Source organism: Odocoileus virginianus, chromosome 23, assembly GCF_023699985.2.
Source record: "Odocoileus virginianus isolate 20LAN1187 ecotype Illinois chromosome 23, Ovbor_1.2, whole genome shotgun sequence".
Classification (NCBI taxonomy): domain Eukaryota; kingdom Metazoa; phylum Chordata; class Mammalia; order Artiodactyla; family Cervidae; genus Odocoileus; species Odocoileus virginianus.
In genome coordinates this window covers 29673104-29688386 of record NC_069696.1, presented here as the reverse complement: position 1 = coordinate 29688386, position 15283 = coordinate 29673104, and the positions used below count along the sequence as shown (strand labels likewise).

The 15283-nt window shown below is 41.8% G+C and overlaps 1 protein-coding gene across 4 annotated transcripts in view; it reads left to right on the top strand.

Moving 5' to 3' along the window:
• The window catches only part of BCAT1 (branched chain amino acid transaminase 1), a 132316-nt gene that overhangs the window by 93351 nt on the left and 23682 nt on the right, over window positions 1–15283 (top strand). For all 4 annotated transcript variants that reach the window (XM_020880114.2, XM_070453786.1, XM_020880109.2 and 1 more), the window contains exons 6-8: window positions 3260–3423; window positions 8312–8454; window positions 14356–14441. In XM_020880114.2, coding sequence (XP_020735773.2) covers window positions 3260–3423; window positions 8312–8454; window positions 14356–14441 — 393 coding nt within the window. The remainder of the gene's footprint in view (window positions 1–3259; window positions 3424–8311; window positions 8455–14355; window positions 14442–15283) is intronic.

Genomic DNA, 15283 nt, shown 5'->3' with positions numbered 1-15283 from the left:
TAGTCTACTTTCAATATTCTAACATAAAAGAAAAAAGAAATAGAAACAGCAGAGGGGAGCAATAGTACCTACATCGCCAAATTGGATTTGCCAACACCCGGACTTAAACAGCACTGGGATGTCTCATGTGACAGCAGTCTGGAGTTCCAACTAGGCAAAGGTCCCAGGCAGCGCATCCGCTTTGTGGGTGAGACTTCAAAGATTGCATTTCTCCCACTTATAATCCCAGGATGCAAGTTGATATATCATCATCAGTTCAGTTCAGTTCAGTTGCTCAGTCGTGTCCGACTCTTAAAGACACCATGGACTGCAGTACCCCAGGCTTCCCTGTCCATCGCCAATTCCCAGAGCTTGCTCAGACTCATGTTTATCGAGTCAGTGATGCCATCCAACCATCTAATCCTCTGTCATCCCCTCCTCCAGCCTCCAGTCTTTCCCAGCATCAGGGTCTTTTCCAGTGAGTCAGTTCTTCACATCAGGTGGCCAAAGTATTGGAGTTTCAGCTTCAGCATCAGTCCTACCAGTGAACATTCAGGATTGATTTCCTTTAGGATTGACTGGTTGGATCTCCTTGCAATCCAAAGGACTCTCAAGAATCTTTTCCAACACCACAGTTCAAAAGCATCAATTCTTCGGCGCTCAGCTTGCTTTATGATCCAGCTCTCACATCCATACATGACTACTAGAAAAGCCATACCTTTGACTAGACGGACCTTTGTCAGCAAAGTAATGTCTCTGCTTTTTAATATGCTGTCTAGGTTGGTCATAACTTTCCTCCCAAGGAGTAAGCGTCTTTTAACTTCATGGCTGCAGTCACCATCTGAGGTGATTTTGGAGCCCAAGAAAATAAAGTCTGTCACTGTTCCCATTGTTTCTCCATCTATTTGCCATGAAGTGATGGGACCAGATGCCATGATCTTAGTTTTCTAAATGTTGAGTTTTAAGCCAGCTTTTTCACTCTTCTCTTTCACTTTCATCAAGAGACTCTTTAGTTCTTCTTCACTTTCTGCCATAAGGGTGGTGTCATCTGCATATCTGAGGTTATTGATATATCATCATCAATCTGTCAGCAAAACTGCAGCTCTGGTATTATGTTATTTTTTTACAATGCTGTTTCCTTTTTTGGAGAAAGAATTGGCAACCCACTCCAGTCGGCTTGCCTGGAGAATCCCCTGGACAAAGGAACCTGGTGGGCTACAGAGGCTGAAAGGACTGAGCAACTAACCCTTGCTTTGTCACGCAAATCTTGGAATGTTACTAAGTCCTAGGAGTGGTAGGCCGCCTCCTCAAGGGACTTGACAAACTCCAAGATCTGCTGCCTCTCTATCTATTGTGTTTCTCTTCTCACACTCACAGCAGGTGTGGCTGACACCCACTGCAGTAGTCAGGGCTGTATCCTTGTAGGTCAGAAGCAAGGTCGGAGGCCTGCTCTGCTTTGTCTCTGAAGCCTAAACAAGACTTTAATTTCCCTACCACTGGCTCGTTTCTGTATCTTTTTCTTTAATTTGAACTTTTAATTTTGCATTGGAGTATAGCCTATTAGCAATGTTGTGACAGTTTCAGATGGACTGCAGAGGGACTCAGCCATACATATACATGTGTCCATTGTGCCCCGAACTCTGCTCCCATCCAGGCTGCCACATCACATTGAGCAGAGTTCCCTGTGCTATACTTCAGATCCTTGTTGAATACAGTTGCGTGTTCTTGTCAATCCTAAACATGCAAACTATCCTTTCACCCCATCCTCCCCCCCTGGCAACCATAAGTTTATTCTCTAAGTCTGTGAACTGACTCATTTCTTTAACTTGGTACCTGTCACTCTTTATCCGTTTCCTTTGGGGCCAACCAAGCCCTGTGTGACCCTCAGGTTCACATGCTGTGTGAATGGACTGTTTCCCGTTTCCTAAGCCTCTTATACAAACACATTGTATCATGCTCACACATCTTTTACCTACCTCATTCTTCACCTGGGCGTAAGTAGTGGGTGAGGCCTCATGGGCTAAAAGGTAGCAGAGGAGATTTAATTGAAATTCAGAAAAAAAAATACAGCCCCAGGTCCACTTTTAGCCAGTTTCATTAAATATTACAAAAGTCACGAATTAGCTGAATTTGAGTCTCTTCTCATTATTTTCACACCAGATTGCTACCCCATCCAGGCAGACTAGGCTTCTTTTTTGAAGACTCAACATATGTATTTTATTGCCCATGACTTAATATAATAGTCTTAATTTGTTTTCTTACCTGCGTGGCCTGAAACTGTACAGGATAGCCCAGCAACCTTTAATGCCTTTAGGATATGTAACCCTCAAAACTTTTTAGTCTCTCAATTTTCCTCTTTAAAAAGCAACTGAGAGTAACTGCTTTTGTGCTGAAGGAATTTATGATTGCATTGTTGGCTTGTGATTTTCTCAGTGTTTGTGGGGAAGGCCATTTTCTTTCCTTGTCATTCCTAATATGAATTCCTGAGTCCTTCGTCCTCTGTCTTTTGGTGGGCGGGGGCCCGGGTGGCGGGGATTTGTCTTGTCTGATATCTTTGCTTCTAGTGAAGTTACACTCTTGGTGTCTGTTATCTGTCACCGTTGGATGTGCTAATGGCACGTTCCCCAGCCCAAGTCTGCTGGCACCAGAGTGTTTTGAACAAAGTAGAAGGGCAAGTTAGAGAAGCAAATATTAGGTTTCAAACCCAAAGACTGAAATCATGTCTAGGTTCTTTGCTTTTTCAGTTCCCAATGACTGCAATCCTGAAAGGTGTTATATGGCTAGTTGTCAAAAATATATGGCTAGTTGACAATGTACTGGTCTTCCCAGGTGGCTCAGTGGTAGAGAATCCACTGCCAATGCAGGTGCCCCAGGAGACGTGGGTTCGATCCCTGGGTCAGGAAGATTCCCTGGAAGAGGAAATGGCAACCCTCTCCTGTATTCTTGCGGGATAATCCCATGTACAGAGGAGCCTGGTGGGCTACCGTCCATGAGGTCACAAAGAGTCAGACAGGACCCAGCAACTGAGCACGCACAAAAATCCTACCAATAAAACAATAGACAAATTTGCCTTTCCTTTAAAATCATAACTCTGAAAGCAAAATGGAACTAAGTCTTGGTGTTTTCTTCTCAGAAGACCGTCAGGCTTTGTGTAACTCAGCTTCAAGAGGAACAGCTGTCATTTGATGGCTTCTGGGAGATGTTACCGATCTGTTCTAGACTTTGAGACTGGCATCTGCGTTTTAGATTAACAGTTGTGTGTACTTTTACTATATTCCAGCCTTCTCTGGGAGTCAAGAAGCCGACTAAAGCCCTGCTCTTTGTAATCTTGAGCCCAGTGGGACCTTATTTTTCCAGTGGAAGCTTTAATCCTGTGTCCCTGTGGGCCAACCCGAAGTATGTAAGAGCCTGGAAAGGTGGGACCGGAGACTGCAAGATGGGAGGGTAAGTTGGTCTATGTTTCTGTCCAAAGGATAGAGTCCCTTGTGGCCATTTCACTTCAATACAAATATACATATTAGTATTCACACTGGAATGTTCATTTTTATTTTGTGTTTAGTCTTCAGTGATTTGAATGTGCTAGTTGTTTGAAGGATAACCTCTGTGGCCCTTTGTAAGGGAGAAACATTGACCGTTACACATAAGCAAGAACTAAAGTAACTGCACCAGGAATGAAATCAGCACTTTGGATGAACTGCCCGGGATGCTGGTCCCTGGCTGCGGGCTGACAGTTGGCATTCGAGAGCATCTGGTGTCGGGGCCCACGCTCTCAGTCGGCTCCAAGGAGTCCTGTCTGGAGAAGGTGCCTGCTTCACTGAAGTGCTGTCTTCATTCCCGCAGATTGCAGCCCGATCTGCTGCCAACTGGCTGTGGGACAGCCCTGTTTTGGCTCGGTCAGGCCAGTCTCATAGGCCATATGTAGCTGGCTGGAAATAAAAGAGCATTTGAAAGCGTTAGACGATTTCAGGGGTGGACTTGGCCGTGAATCGGGAATGCCCCGACGGGTGAACAAGGATAGCCGGGTTACCCAGTGTGGCTCTTCCTTTGGAAGAGCACCAGCTGGCCTGCAAGCTGACTCAGTGGCAGTCTTCTGGGCCCTGGTGCAAACTGTAGAGTCTCAAGCCCTGGGAGAGAGGAAGGATGTGGTGCTGACATGCCAGAGAGATCTTGACAGCTGGCTTTGAACCCTCCATAGACTTTCTCTATTTCTCACTTTTCTACCCCCCAAAAGGCATGGTGGTAAAATGCTATGTCCTGTGATCCCTTCTGGCATTCACTCACTAACTGCAGTCCCTCATCGGGTCAGAAAAATCCTGATGGTGGTGGCTTAGTCGCTAGGTTGTGTCCGACTCTTGCAACCCCATGGACTGTAGCATGCCAGGCTCTTCTGTCCATGGAATTTTCCAGGCAAGAATACTAGAATAGGTTGCCATTTCCTCCTCCACAGGATCTTCCCAACCCAGGGATGAAACCCAGGTATCCTGCATTGCAGGCAGATTCTTTACTGACTGAGCTATGAGGGAAGCCCAGAAAAAAAAAATTCTGATGGAGTTCATTAAATAAACTAAGTCCCTTTTTTCCCTGTTAGATCTCCTTCCTAAGTCCTAGCTTAGCCAGATCAAAAACTTTTTTGTTTGCTCTCTTGATGGCTTTTTTACTTTTTCAGACTTATTCACAGAGCATATCTGTATTACTCTATTAAAACTTCTTTCAGAGTACACTTTGCACTAAAGCAACAGTCTTGATGAAGAGATAACTTAAAATTTTTTCTTCTTTGAATCTTACTCGGTTTTTTTTTTTTTTCATTTATTTTTATTAGTTGGAGGCTAATTACTTTACAATATTGTAGTGGTTTTTGCCATACATTGACATGACTCAGCCATGGATTTACATGTGTTCCCCATCCTGAACCCCCCTCCCACCTCCCTCCTCATCACATCCCTCTGGGTCTTCCCAGTGCACCAGCCCTGAGTACTTGTCTCATACATCCAACCTGGACTGGTGATCTGTTTCACACTTGATAAAAAAAAAAAAAAGATGCCAACCATTAAAAAAAAAAGGAAAAAAAAAAATCTTACTCTCTAGCTCCCCCTACCTGCCTAGGGAAAAGATAATATGGGGACGAAGAAATTGCAGGGAATCCTTTAGTTTGGCGTCTAGGCAGATGGTTATTTGTCACAAAGAGGATATTGAGGCAGTCTCATAGAATATACAATCATTAAAAAACAGTTAAAAATCAATACTTTCTGTACAACGCAAAGACTGAACTCTGGTGTTACTATGAACAACAAGTATTTCAATATTGTCTCATCAGTTATAACAAGTATACCCCACTAGTGTGAGATGTTAGTAAGAAGGGAAATAGAAATTGAGGAATAAGAGTTATAGAAACTCTGTTTTTTGCTCAGGTTTTCTGTAATCTGAAACTTCTCTAAGAAATAAAGCGAACTATAAAATAAATTACTAGTTTGACTCATTAGTCTCACGTGGACCAGAATCAGTGGACTTGAAATTTCTTAGAGAAGAGAATATTGGGCCTCATACATAAAAACAAAATTGACAAGAGGGCAGGCATGAAGCAGAGGGTGGATTTGTCACACACTCGCCTGTTGTTTCCAAGAGTTTCAAACCCTCTGCTCCTGTGCTCCCAACCTGGAGGATCACAGGGAAACAAATGATTTTCTATCTACCGTCATTCAGTTTAGTTAACAAAGGCGTTTGGCGGTGACCTTAGTTTTATGTATTATTGTTCTTTAGACCTAACTTATTCAATGCTGTGCTATGCCTAGTTGCTCAGTCATGTCTGACTCTTTGCAACCCCATGGACGGTAGCCCGCCAGGCTCCTCTGTCCATGGGGATTCTCCAGGCAAGAATGCTGAAGTGGGTTGCCATGCCCTCCTCCAACTTATTCAATAGTTACCTTCTAATCTTTTTTTAGTATCCCTGTAGTCAATTTGTAGTTATTAAATGTCTATTGACTTTCACAAGCTCAAGAATTTTCTGCTTTCTGTCTAAGTGAATCTGAGGAAGAGAGAGAATATATGTTTTTTTTTAAATTCTAAAATTAAATTTTTTAATCTTAGAACTTTTAAACTTAGATTAGTTTAAATTCTGAGCCTTAGTTTGCTCATTGATAAAGTGAGAGTAATAATGCCCACTTTACCCGTGAGGATGAAGGAGGACAGTGTGAAGCGCCTAGGATCCTGGCTGGCACTTAGGGAGTTCTCAGCAAGTATGGAGCCAGAACCTAGCAGTTTCCAGCGTGGACTTGGGAATCAGAGACACCCACGAATCGTGCACATATCTGCATGATCTTATGCAATTAAGTCCTTTCTCCCTACAAGTCCTCAAAAGTGTAATAACATCTAGGGTTGTGTTAAGACAATTTGTTGAATAATGGGGTTCAGAACCTAGTACCCTGCCTGGTAGGTGGTACTGTCTCAACAAATAGTTTATATTATGAGGCTCTCTTTCTTTCTGGTTTTACCTCCTGGACTCTCTCCTGGGAACAATCAGTTAGATTGCACACAGTAGGATTTACTCTTTTGGAGGGATGTATTCAATATTCCTAGTCTCCCAGATTCTACGTTAAAATTATATATAGATAGTTTTCCCACTTTTTCATTTTCCTCTTTCCTCCAAGGACATGTGTTTTCCTTCTTAATATTAGCAGCATGTGGAAGGAAGCCCAAGTATATTACCAAAGTATCAATAACCCAGCGGACATCACCTGAGAGAGAATTTTGATACACATTTGTATTCAGGGAAAAACACAGCTATAAATGGGCTTCTGTGGGCTCAGTGGTAAAGAATCCACTTGTCAGTGAAGCAGATGCAGGTTCAGTGCCTGGGTCAGGAAGATCCCCTGGAGGAGATGGCAACCCACTCCAGTATTCTTGCCTGGGAAGTCCCATGGACAGAGGAGGCAGGTAGACTATAGTCCATGGTGTCACAAAAGAGTCGCACATAACTTAGCAACTAAATAACAAGAAATAGATGTTAAAGAGCTGCATCTGGGCCTATTGGCTCCAAAGCCATGCTCTGCCTACCAAACTCTCCCTGCAGGCTGGTTTATACTCCTTAAAAAGTATTCGTAATTGAACCCAGTAACTGCATATTTGCCATTAGTTCTGAATATGGGTGGTCTGACGTTTTATGGTCATTAAAAATGAAAGCCTCCTGAATATTAGAATTGTGTCATCTCCAGACTGACTAGTAATTTACATTTCCTTGCCTGTGTTTTGAAGCATACATGTTGAGGGTCTTTTAAAGGAATCTGAACACCTTGGTGTAAGTAAATCTCATCATTCCCCAGATTGTATGATATCTATTTCCCATAGCTTTCTAGAATACTTCAGTTATTAGTCACTAGTCTTTGAGTTACAGGTCAGAAGACTAGCTCAATCCATCTTGAGCAGAGAAGGGATTGACTGGCTCATGTTAGTAGGATGGTAGCTGTGGACCAATAAGAGCTCGAATCATTGTCACCAGGTTGCTTTGCCCTTGCATATGTCCTGTTCATGCTACTTCCACCCCAGTCTCTCTCTTCCCTCCTTTTCCCTCTCTTTCCATCCTTCCCCCATCTCTTGTCAAAGCTTCTGGCTAGCTTCTGTTAGCTGAAGGCTCTCCTGCTTCAGGTGTCTTCTCCTTTGAAGGCTGGTGATCATGGATACAAGAGACCCAGCATCATAGCAGATAAGCTACCACCATTCTCAAAAGGAGAAAATACATCTCTCAAAGGGTTTTTTTTTTTTTTTTTTTGTACATTGAAATGAACGAGTGAGTAAACTCAAAGAAGAACTTATGAGCAACTTGGTTACTTGCCCACCCTGGACTTCTGTGTCCTTCACTGTCTCCGAGAATTTGCTCAGATTCACGCCCGTTGAGTCAGTAATGTTATCCAACCAGCTCATCCTCTGTTGCCCTCTTCTTCTTTTGCCTTAAATCTTTCCCAGCATCATGGTCTTTTCCAGTGAAAAGAACTAGATAGAACCTTGGAACAAGGGAAAAAGTAGCACGCCTACAAAATGAAATAATTCACGTAAAATTGATTGGCATGTGACAAAGATACTCAATAACTGGCTCTTCACTTGTGTTCTCTCTTTTCAACTTAGAATTGCAGCAGTTTTTCTTTGCTCTCTCTCTCTCAAATGAATGCAGTTAGACCATGTTGATTCTCAAATGTGTGTCCTTTAATATTATGCAGTTAACTGGGGAGGATATATAATTAAGAACCTAGTACATTGACTACATCCACGCTTGAATTAAAGACTTGCTGGGAGGTAGGGACTGAAGTGTATTCATAATCATGTGTTTCCTCTTTCTTAAAAGGAATTATGGCTCATCTCTTTTTGCCCAATGCGAAGCAGTGGAAAATGCATGTCAGCAGGTTCTGTGGCTCTATGGAGAAGATAATCAAATAACTGAAGTTGGAACTATGAATCTTTTTCTTTATTGGATAAATGAAGATGGAGGTAATCCACTCAGATTTCAGCTCTCTGCTATTTTTCAATCATTTTCAGTGGGATTGGAGAGAAAAGAACTAAAACCTTAGAACAAGAGAATGAGTAGCATACTTCCAAGATCTTAAGATTTTCTGTGCTTTCACTGTCCAGGTATACATGAGTTTAAGTTTACAGTATTTACAAAGATTTTGGGCTTTGTTTTTTGGCTTTAAATGTACTTACTTTTGAGTTGTCAACTTAAGGAATTTAAATCTCCACTATTTGAAAATGTGCTGCCTTATCCTTTTTATTATCTTATCATTTTTCCTATCTGATTATTTCAGTGGTCATTTACCACGCATGCATGCATGCTCAGTTGCTTCAGCCGTGTCTGACTCTTTGTGACTTCATGGATTGTAGCCTGCTGACTTCTCTGCCCATGGCATTTCCCAGGCAAGAATACTGGAGTGGGTTACCATGTTCTCCTCCAGGGACTCTTCCCAACCCAGGGACTGAACCCACCTCTCCTCCATGGCAGGTGGATTCTTTATGTCTGGGCCACTGGGGAAGCCTGTGGTCATTTACCGTATACTATATGCATATGTATACATATATGTATACATGTGTATACAGTATAAGACACTGTAGTGTTAAACATAGTCTACTGTTTCTACTGATATGAAATTTAGGACACTCTCTTGCTGTAATTCATTTCACAATCATTGCCCTTTCTACATATTTTGATAATACATTAGAAGCCTTCCAGATTTACACTGGAGCTCTATTTGAGTAAAAGACACCGTTTTTAGGACAAATTGGTCTTATTTGGGGATTGTGTTTAGATTGTGGTTCATTTAAGACCATTAACATATATCTACTACAAAAATCAGTACTTCTTTATTACCTTTAATATCCTTCCTGAATGCTCACTTTCCTTCTTTGCAGTTCTTTTTTTTAAATTAGTTGGCAGAAACCACAGACTAGAAATGTAAAATGATAAGTTTCCAAATGTGGCTCCTCTGTCTATGGGATTCTCCAGGCAAGAATACTGGAGTGGGTATCCATTCCCTTCTCCAGGGGATCTTCCCAAGCCAGAGATCAAACCCAAGTCTCCTGCATTGCAGGTAGATTCTTTACAGTCTGTGCCACCAGGGAAAGCCCAAATGTAAAATAAGTTTCCAAAGATTGAGTTGAGTTTGAACAATTTTTTGGCCACCCAGTACTGCTGAAATCTTGGTATTGGTTTTAATTCAGATTTTAAATGAAATTTTAATTTTAAAGCAGATATAATAGCCTCTATTGCTCTTTTGTTATTTGGCTACAACTAGAGGGAAATGGTGATTCAGATGTGGCTGACTTCAGAGCTAATTTGAGCATTGCTTTCAGAGAATTACAAGATGAGCCTTATATTCCAGTCACAGTGAGAATAAACAGAAGGTGTGGTGAGTGAGTACACCATGTTCTGGGATTGATCCTTGGTAACTCTTGGCATATGAAAAGCCAGATATAGATTATGTTTGTCCTTCCATACCTGGCTGTATGTAGTTGACACTCTTGAAAAACAAAATTTGTACTGGAATATTTGTGATTTCTAATTTAGAGTTTTGCATATGACATATATCAAAAGCTGTGCCTGAAAGTTGACAGCCACTGTTGAACTCTGTACATAGGAGATAATAAATTGATTCAGCTCATTCTTTCCATCTACCCACTGCCATCCCCATCGCCAAGAAAACCCACGCAACCCCAAACAAAACCAGTGACATCATACAGACAGAAGTGGCACCATCCTTATTTATGGATGGGAGATGTCAGAATTTAAGCACAGTCTGAATCAGAGCTACATGATTTAACCAGAAACACCAGAAACTGTCCTGGTGAAAAATGACCCCTTATGCAAACAATAATCATGAACCATTTCCATGACTTTTAAAGGTCAGAAGAGAATTGAATGAATTTGTCTTCTGGCTCTTCTAAAATATACAAGACCTTGAGAGTTCCTATTCAGGTTATGAGATAAGTATAGTTTTAACGTGAAGATGCTCCTTCAGTTTGAGGGTGTTCACTGACAGATCAGATAAAATTTAAAGTAAGGAGAAAGGAAATGGAACAAATGTTTGAGCAGTGCTCTGAGAGAAGTGAGGGAAATGTCAGGAATAAGCTTTGGGCTTAAAAAGAAAACAGACATTGCAGCAACTCTAGTAACTTTGATTTATACTGTGTGGCTTTAGGAAAAGACAAAGAATAATGTGTTGAAAATCAGCAAAATACTGAGTTTTTTCCCCAAAAAGCTTTCCAATTAGAGTTACAAGCAGAGTTCTTTCCATGAGCGCCCACTCTCACCGTTCCTTTGGGCCAAGGTAGCTGCCACAGTGCTGTGCCCTGTTTTGTGGCATTTGGCTTGGAACTCGTGGGGTTTTTTGGTTTTGTTTTTAAACTGACGTATAGTTGATTTACAAGGTTGTGTTAGTTTCAGGTGTATATCAAAGTGATTCAGTGTGTGTGTATGTTTATATTCTTTTTAAAATTCTTTTCCCTTATAGGTTATCACAACGCTGAGTAGAGTTCCTTGTGTATACAGTAGGTCCTTTTTGAGTGTCTTTTCATGTGGGTTTTGATTCCATAACCACAGCCCTGATTGTAAGATCACATGGCCCCCAGTTCTTCTTTATTTCTTTGATGAGTCATATGACATACACATTTGCTGTTCACTGTTGAGAAAGCAGTATTATCTAATATTAGACACTGGAACTACTGAGAAAGTAAGATGGGATTGTCGTGGTTGAGTTTCAGAGTGAGTTTGGGATGCATTTACACCAGATCTGCTCAGAGTACTTTGGCTGGGTGGCTGCTTACTCACCTCTTTCAAGTCTTTGCCACACACCCCATTCTCAGTAAGGCTTTTCTTGGATACCTTAATAGAAATCTTAAACTCTCTCCCAACACTCCCCATCACCTTCTTTTTTCCCCCTTTCATCACCTAACATGCTATTTAATATAATTGATTGCCTCTGCTCATTAGAAAGTGAGCAAGGAGTTACACCGATTTTGTTCACTGCTGTGTCCCTCATACTTAGAATGGCCAACAGCACTGATGCTGACACTGATACTGATAGATGCTCAGTCTGTATTGTTGAATGAATGAATGATTGTGCTGTTGGTGTTTGGGTCATTAACAGAAACCCACATTCCTGGTTCCCATTAGTGCTTGAATTTGGGAAGTCAGATGAATCCTGCTGTTACTGCTTCTAAACTCTTCATCTCCCCCAAATGATTTCTCTGTCAAAAACAAGCTGTGTTCGTAGGCTCTGTTTTCCTCCTGTTGAGCAATCTGGAGCTCATTCTGGCTCCTGTAAGCTTGTTTGTGGTTGCAGAGGAAAATGAATATTTCTCACCCAAATGTTGTCATGTCATCATCTCTGTCTGGCAACCAGAGAAGCAGATGTTCTGTTCCTTGACCTCAGGCTAGTGGTTACAGATTTGGGTGTTACATATGTTTCACAAAACTGCATTTGCACAGGCGGGGCCACTGTTTTCATTGAACTTTATGCAGTCTTAGGAGGAGGGCACGGCAACCCATTCCAGTATTCTTGCCTGGAGAATACCATGGACAAAGGAGCCTGGTGGGCTACAGTCCATGAGGTCACAAAGAGTTGGATACAACTGAAGTGACTTAGCACATGCAGTCTTAGAGCCCAGGAAGCTTTAGGGGAGGTCCAGTATGGGGCACTAGAAGTGTTTGTTTATATGTGAGGGGTGTGTGTGTGCATGCACATATAGATCTGTACATCCGTGTATCCAGCTTGCTTGCTATTGCAAAACACGTGTTTATCTTGAGATCAAAGTAGCCCCCAAAACATTGCCAAGAACAAATTTACTTTTGAAACAGTGGTTTTCAGCAGATGATTTTTTGATTCAAAATTAGAAGAAATCATACTGCTATACCCTAGCAAAGAGGGTTTTTTTTTTTAAACTCCAAAACATTGAGTATGTATTACATACTCATTACAGTGGTATGTATTACATACCACTCCGGGCCAGGCATGTTGCTGAGTTTTGGGGACATAGGAATAAACATAGAGTCTTGGCATTCCAGAGAGCTGTGTTGTTGGGGACGTCTCACATGGCCACAGTGGAGTGGATGAGTCCAGAGCACAGTCTACAAAAGGAAAGGGCGGTGGCCACAGTGTTGAGAGACTTGAGTGCTGACAGTGTTCCCCAGTGTCACCAACCTTGGGAAGCCACATGTTTCTTCAGCCTCAGTTTCTCCTTCTGTAAAACAGGACTGTGCTAGGTGATCTCTAAAGTCCTTTTAGGCTGCATCAAGTGGCTCTGGAGCTCAAAGACTGATTTCTACCCAACTTTTGCTACCCAGCGATCCTTTCTAGCATCCCTTGTGAAGTCCTGCAGACACATGACAAGCAACATATCTGTTCTAAGGTTCAACATCTATATAAAGTGATGGTTTAAGGCTCGAATTTCTCACTAGATTCAGCTTGCTGGGTGCCAGAGGTGAGGAGGAATGTTGAGTCCCAGAGGCACCCTTCTGTAAGGAGACTGTGTGGCTGGTATGCTACTTTTTTTTTTTTTGTAAGATTTATTTATTTGTGGGTGTACTGGGTCTTTGTTGCTGCAGCGGGGGTTGTTTGTTGCAGTGTGCAGGCTTCTCGCAGGGGATGACTTCTCTTGTTGTGGAGCACGGGCTCTAGGTGCACGAGCTTCAGTGGTTATGGCAGGACTCAGCGGTCATGGCATATAGGCTTAGTTTAATTGTCCCATTGCTTGTGGGATCTTCCCCAGCCAGGGATTGAACCTATGTTCCCTGCATTGGCAGGCAAATTCTCAACTGCTAGACCCCCAGGGAAGCCCCACACCGAGTCTAGTAGACCGGTCATCATGCCAACTTGCACTGTGGTTGGGAGTGTCTGCAGTCATTCTCTTAGTAGACCAATGTCTTGGCTTTGGCCCTGTGGGTCACCCCTGGAGTGTTATTTTGTTGTTTGGATTTCTTTTTGTCTTCTTTCTTTATGTTTTCTTTGTTAGGCATATACATGCTTGAGCCCACCCCGAATGCATTACATTCGAATTTCAGAGGGTGAAGTCAACATCTCCATACTTGATGTGATGCTCCTCCACAGTTGAATGTCACCCTGGATAGACTTGTCAATGCCAGTGTGGGCGCGGTGACACCCTGAGTGGGCATGCATACCTCTTAGGACAGGGTTACCCCACAGTACTCTTAGAAGGTTTGGTAATGCCCAGTGTTTCTGGATAAGAGTCCACCTACATTTTCCTAATCACGACCAGCTTTAATCTTTTGACTTTGTAATGTTTTTTGACTTTTGGATGTTCCTCTTTGGTTGGAATGTTTTTTGACTTTTGGAATGTTGCTCTTTGGAGTATTTTATAAGTCTTATTGTTTGTTAGTGGGAAACCATCTCATTTTTCACTGGTTAAGGATAAATTGAAGGTGGTAGGATGACTGATTGGGCTTCCCTGATGGCTTAGTGATAAAGAATCCACCTGACAATGTAGGAGACACGGGTTCAACCTCTGGGCAGGAAGATCCCCTGGAGAAGGAAATGGCAACCCACTCAGTATTCTTCCTGAAAAATCCCATGGACCTTGAGGAGCCTGGCGGGCTATAGTCCATGGTGTTGCAAAAGTCAGACACAGCTTAGTGACTAAACAGCAGGATGACTGATTTTCTTTCATTTTCTTTTCTCTGCTTTTTTTTTCCCAAAGAAAACATAGGGATCTACCTGAAGTATGAATTGATTTGGAAATTTTGACAGTACAGAACAGTGGCCCCCTTTTCGTGTTTGTTACTAGAAAAATAACAAGAAGTGTTTTTAAAAATAACAAGAAGTGTTTGTTGTTTAAAAAAAGCATCTAATAAAGTTTGAAACTATTCCAATTTCTAATTGATAGAAGAAGAACTGGCAACTCCTCCGCTAGATGGCATCATTCTTCCAGGAGTGACAAGGCAGAGCATCCTCGACTTGGCACACAAGTGGGTGGGTACCTTCGGCATGAACCCCTTTTATAAAAGCATGAAATAAAAAAGGAGTCAGAATAAGTCCAGCTTAGTGTTGAAATAATATCCTGTAGTTCCAACCAACATTATCTTATCTTTAAATCATAACTTGAGTGAAAAAAAACTCTTCTAGGACTGTTTGGCAAGACTGTCAAATAAGTACTGTTTATAGGGAAGGGCAGTCAGAAACCAGTTTAGCAAGTTGTCCTAGTAAAGAAGTATTCTAGTACTAGACTCAAGCTTTATGCCAGGTGTTTCCTATCAATTCACCTGGTTTATCCTCCGTGTACTTTCTTTTCACCAGCCTTTTAAAATCTGAACACTCAAGTAAATGTAAAGTTGTTTTCAGTAGCCCTTCTGATTCACATGACACAGGCAAGTCTGTTAAACCATTCGGTATTGGAAATGACTTCGCATATTCAAGATGAATATTGAATGAGTTGGTTAATCTGGGAAAGATTCTTGGATGGGACTTTTGACCCATGTGTTGAAATGGTCTCCAGGGGACAAGAAAAGGCTTTGAACATACTGTGGTCAAACAGTGTTAATAGGACAAATGTTTAGAAATACACATATCTAGGAGAGTACAGTTTCTTTGGAAAAGGCTTTGGAAGTAGAGAAAATGTGCTATAAATAATTCTACAAAACCCTGAAGTAGACAAGACCCAACTGCCACATGCTGGCTGGCACATTGGGCATGACATTTACAAACTGTTGGTATAATTTCAAACAGCTTGCCCTGTCCTAAATATGTTTGCAGTTGGAAAGATGTATTTTCCAAGCTCAGTAATTTTTGTTTCATTAAAGAGAAAAATCAACCAA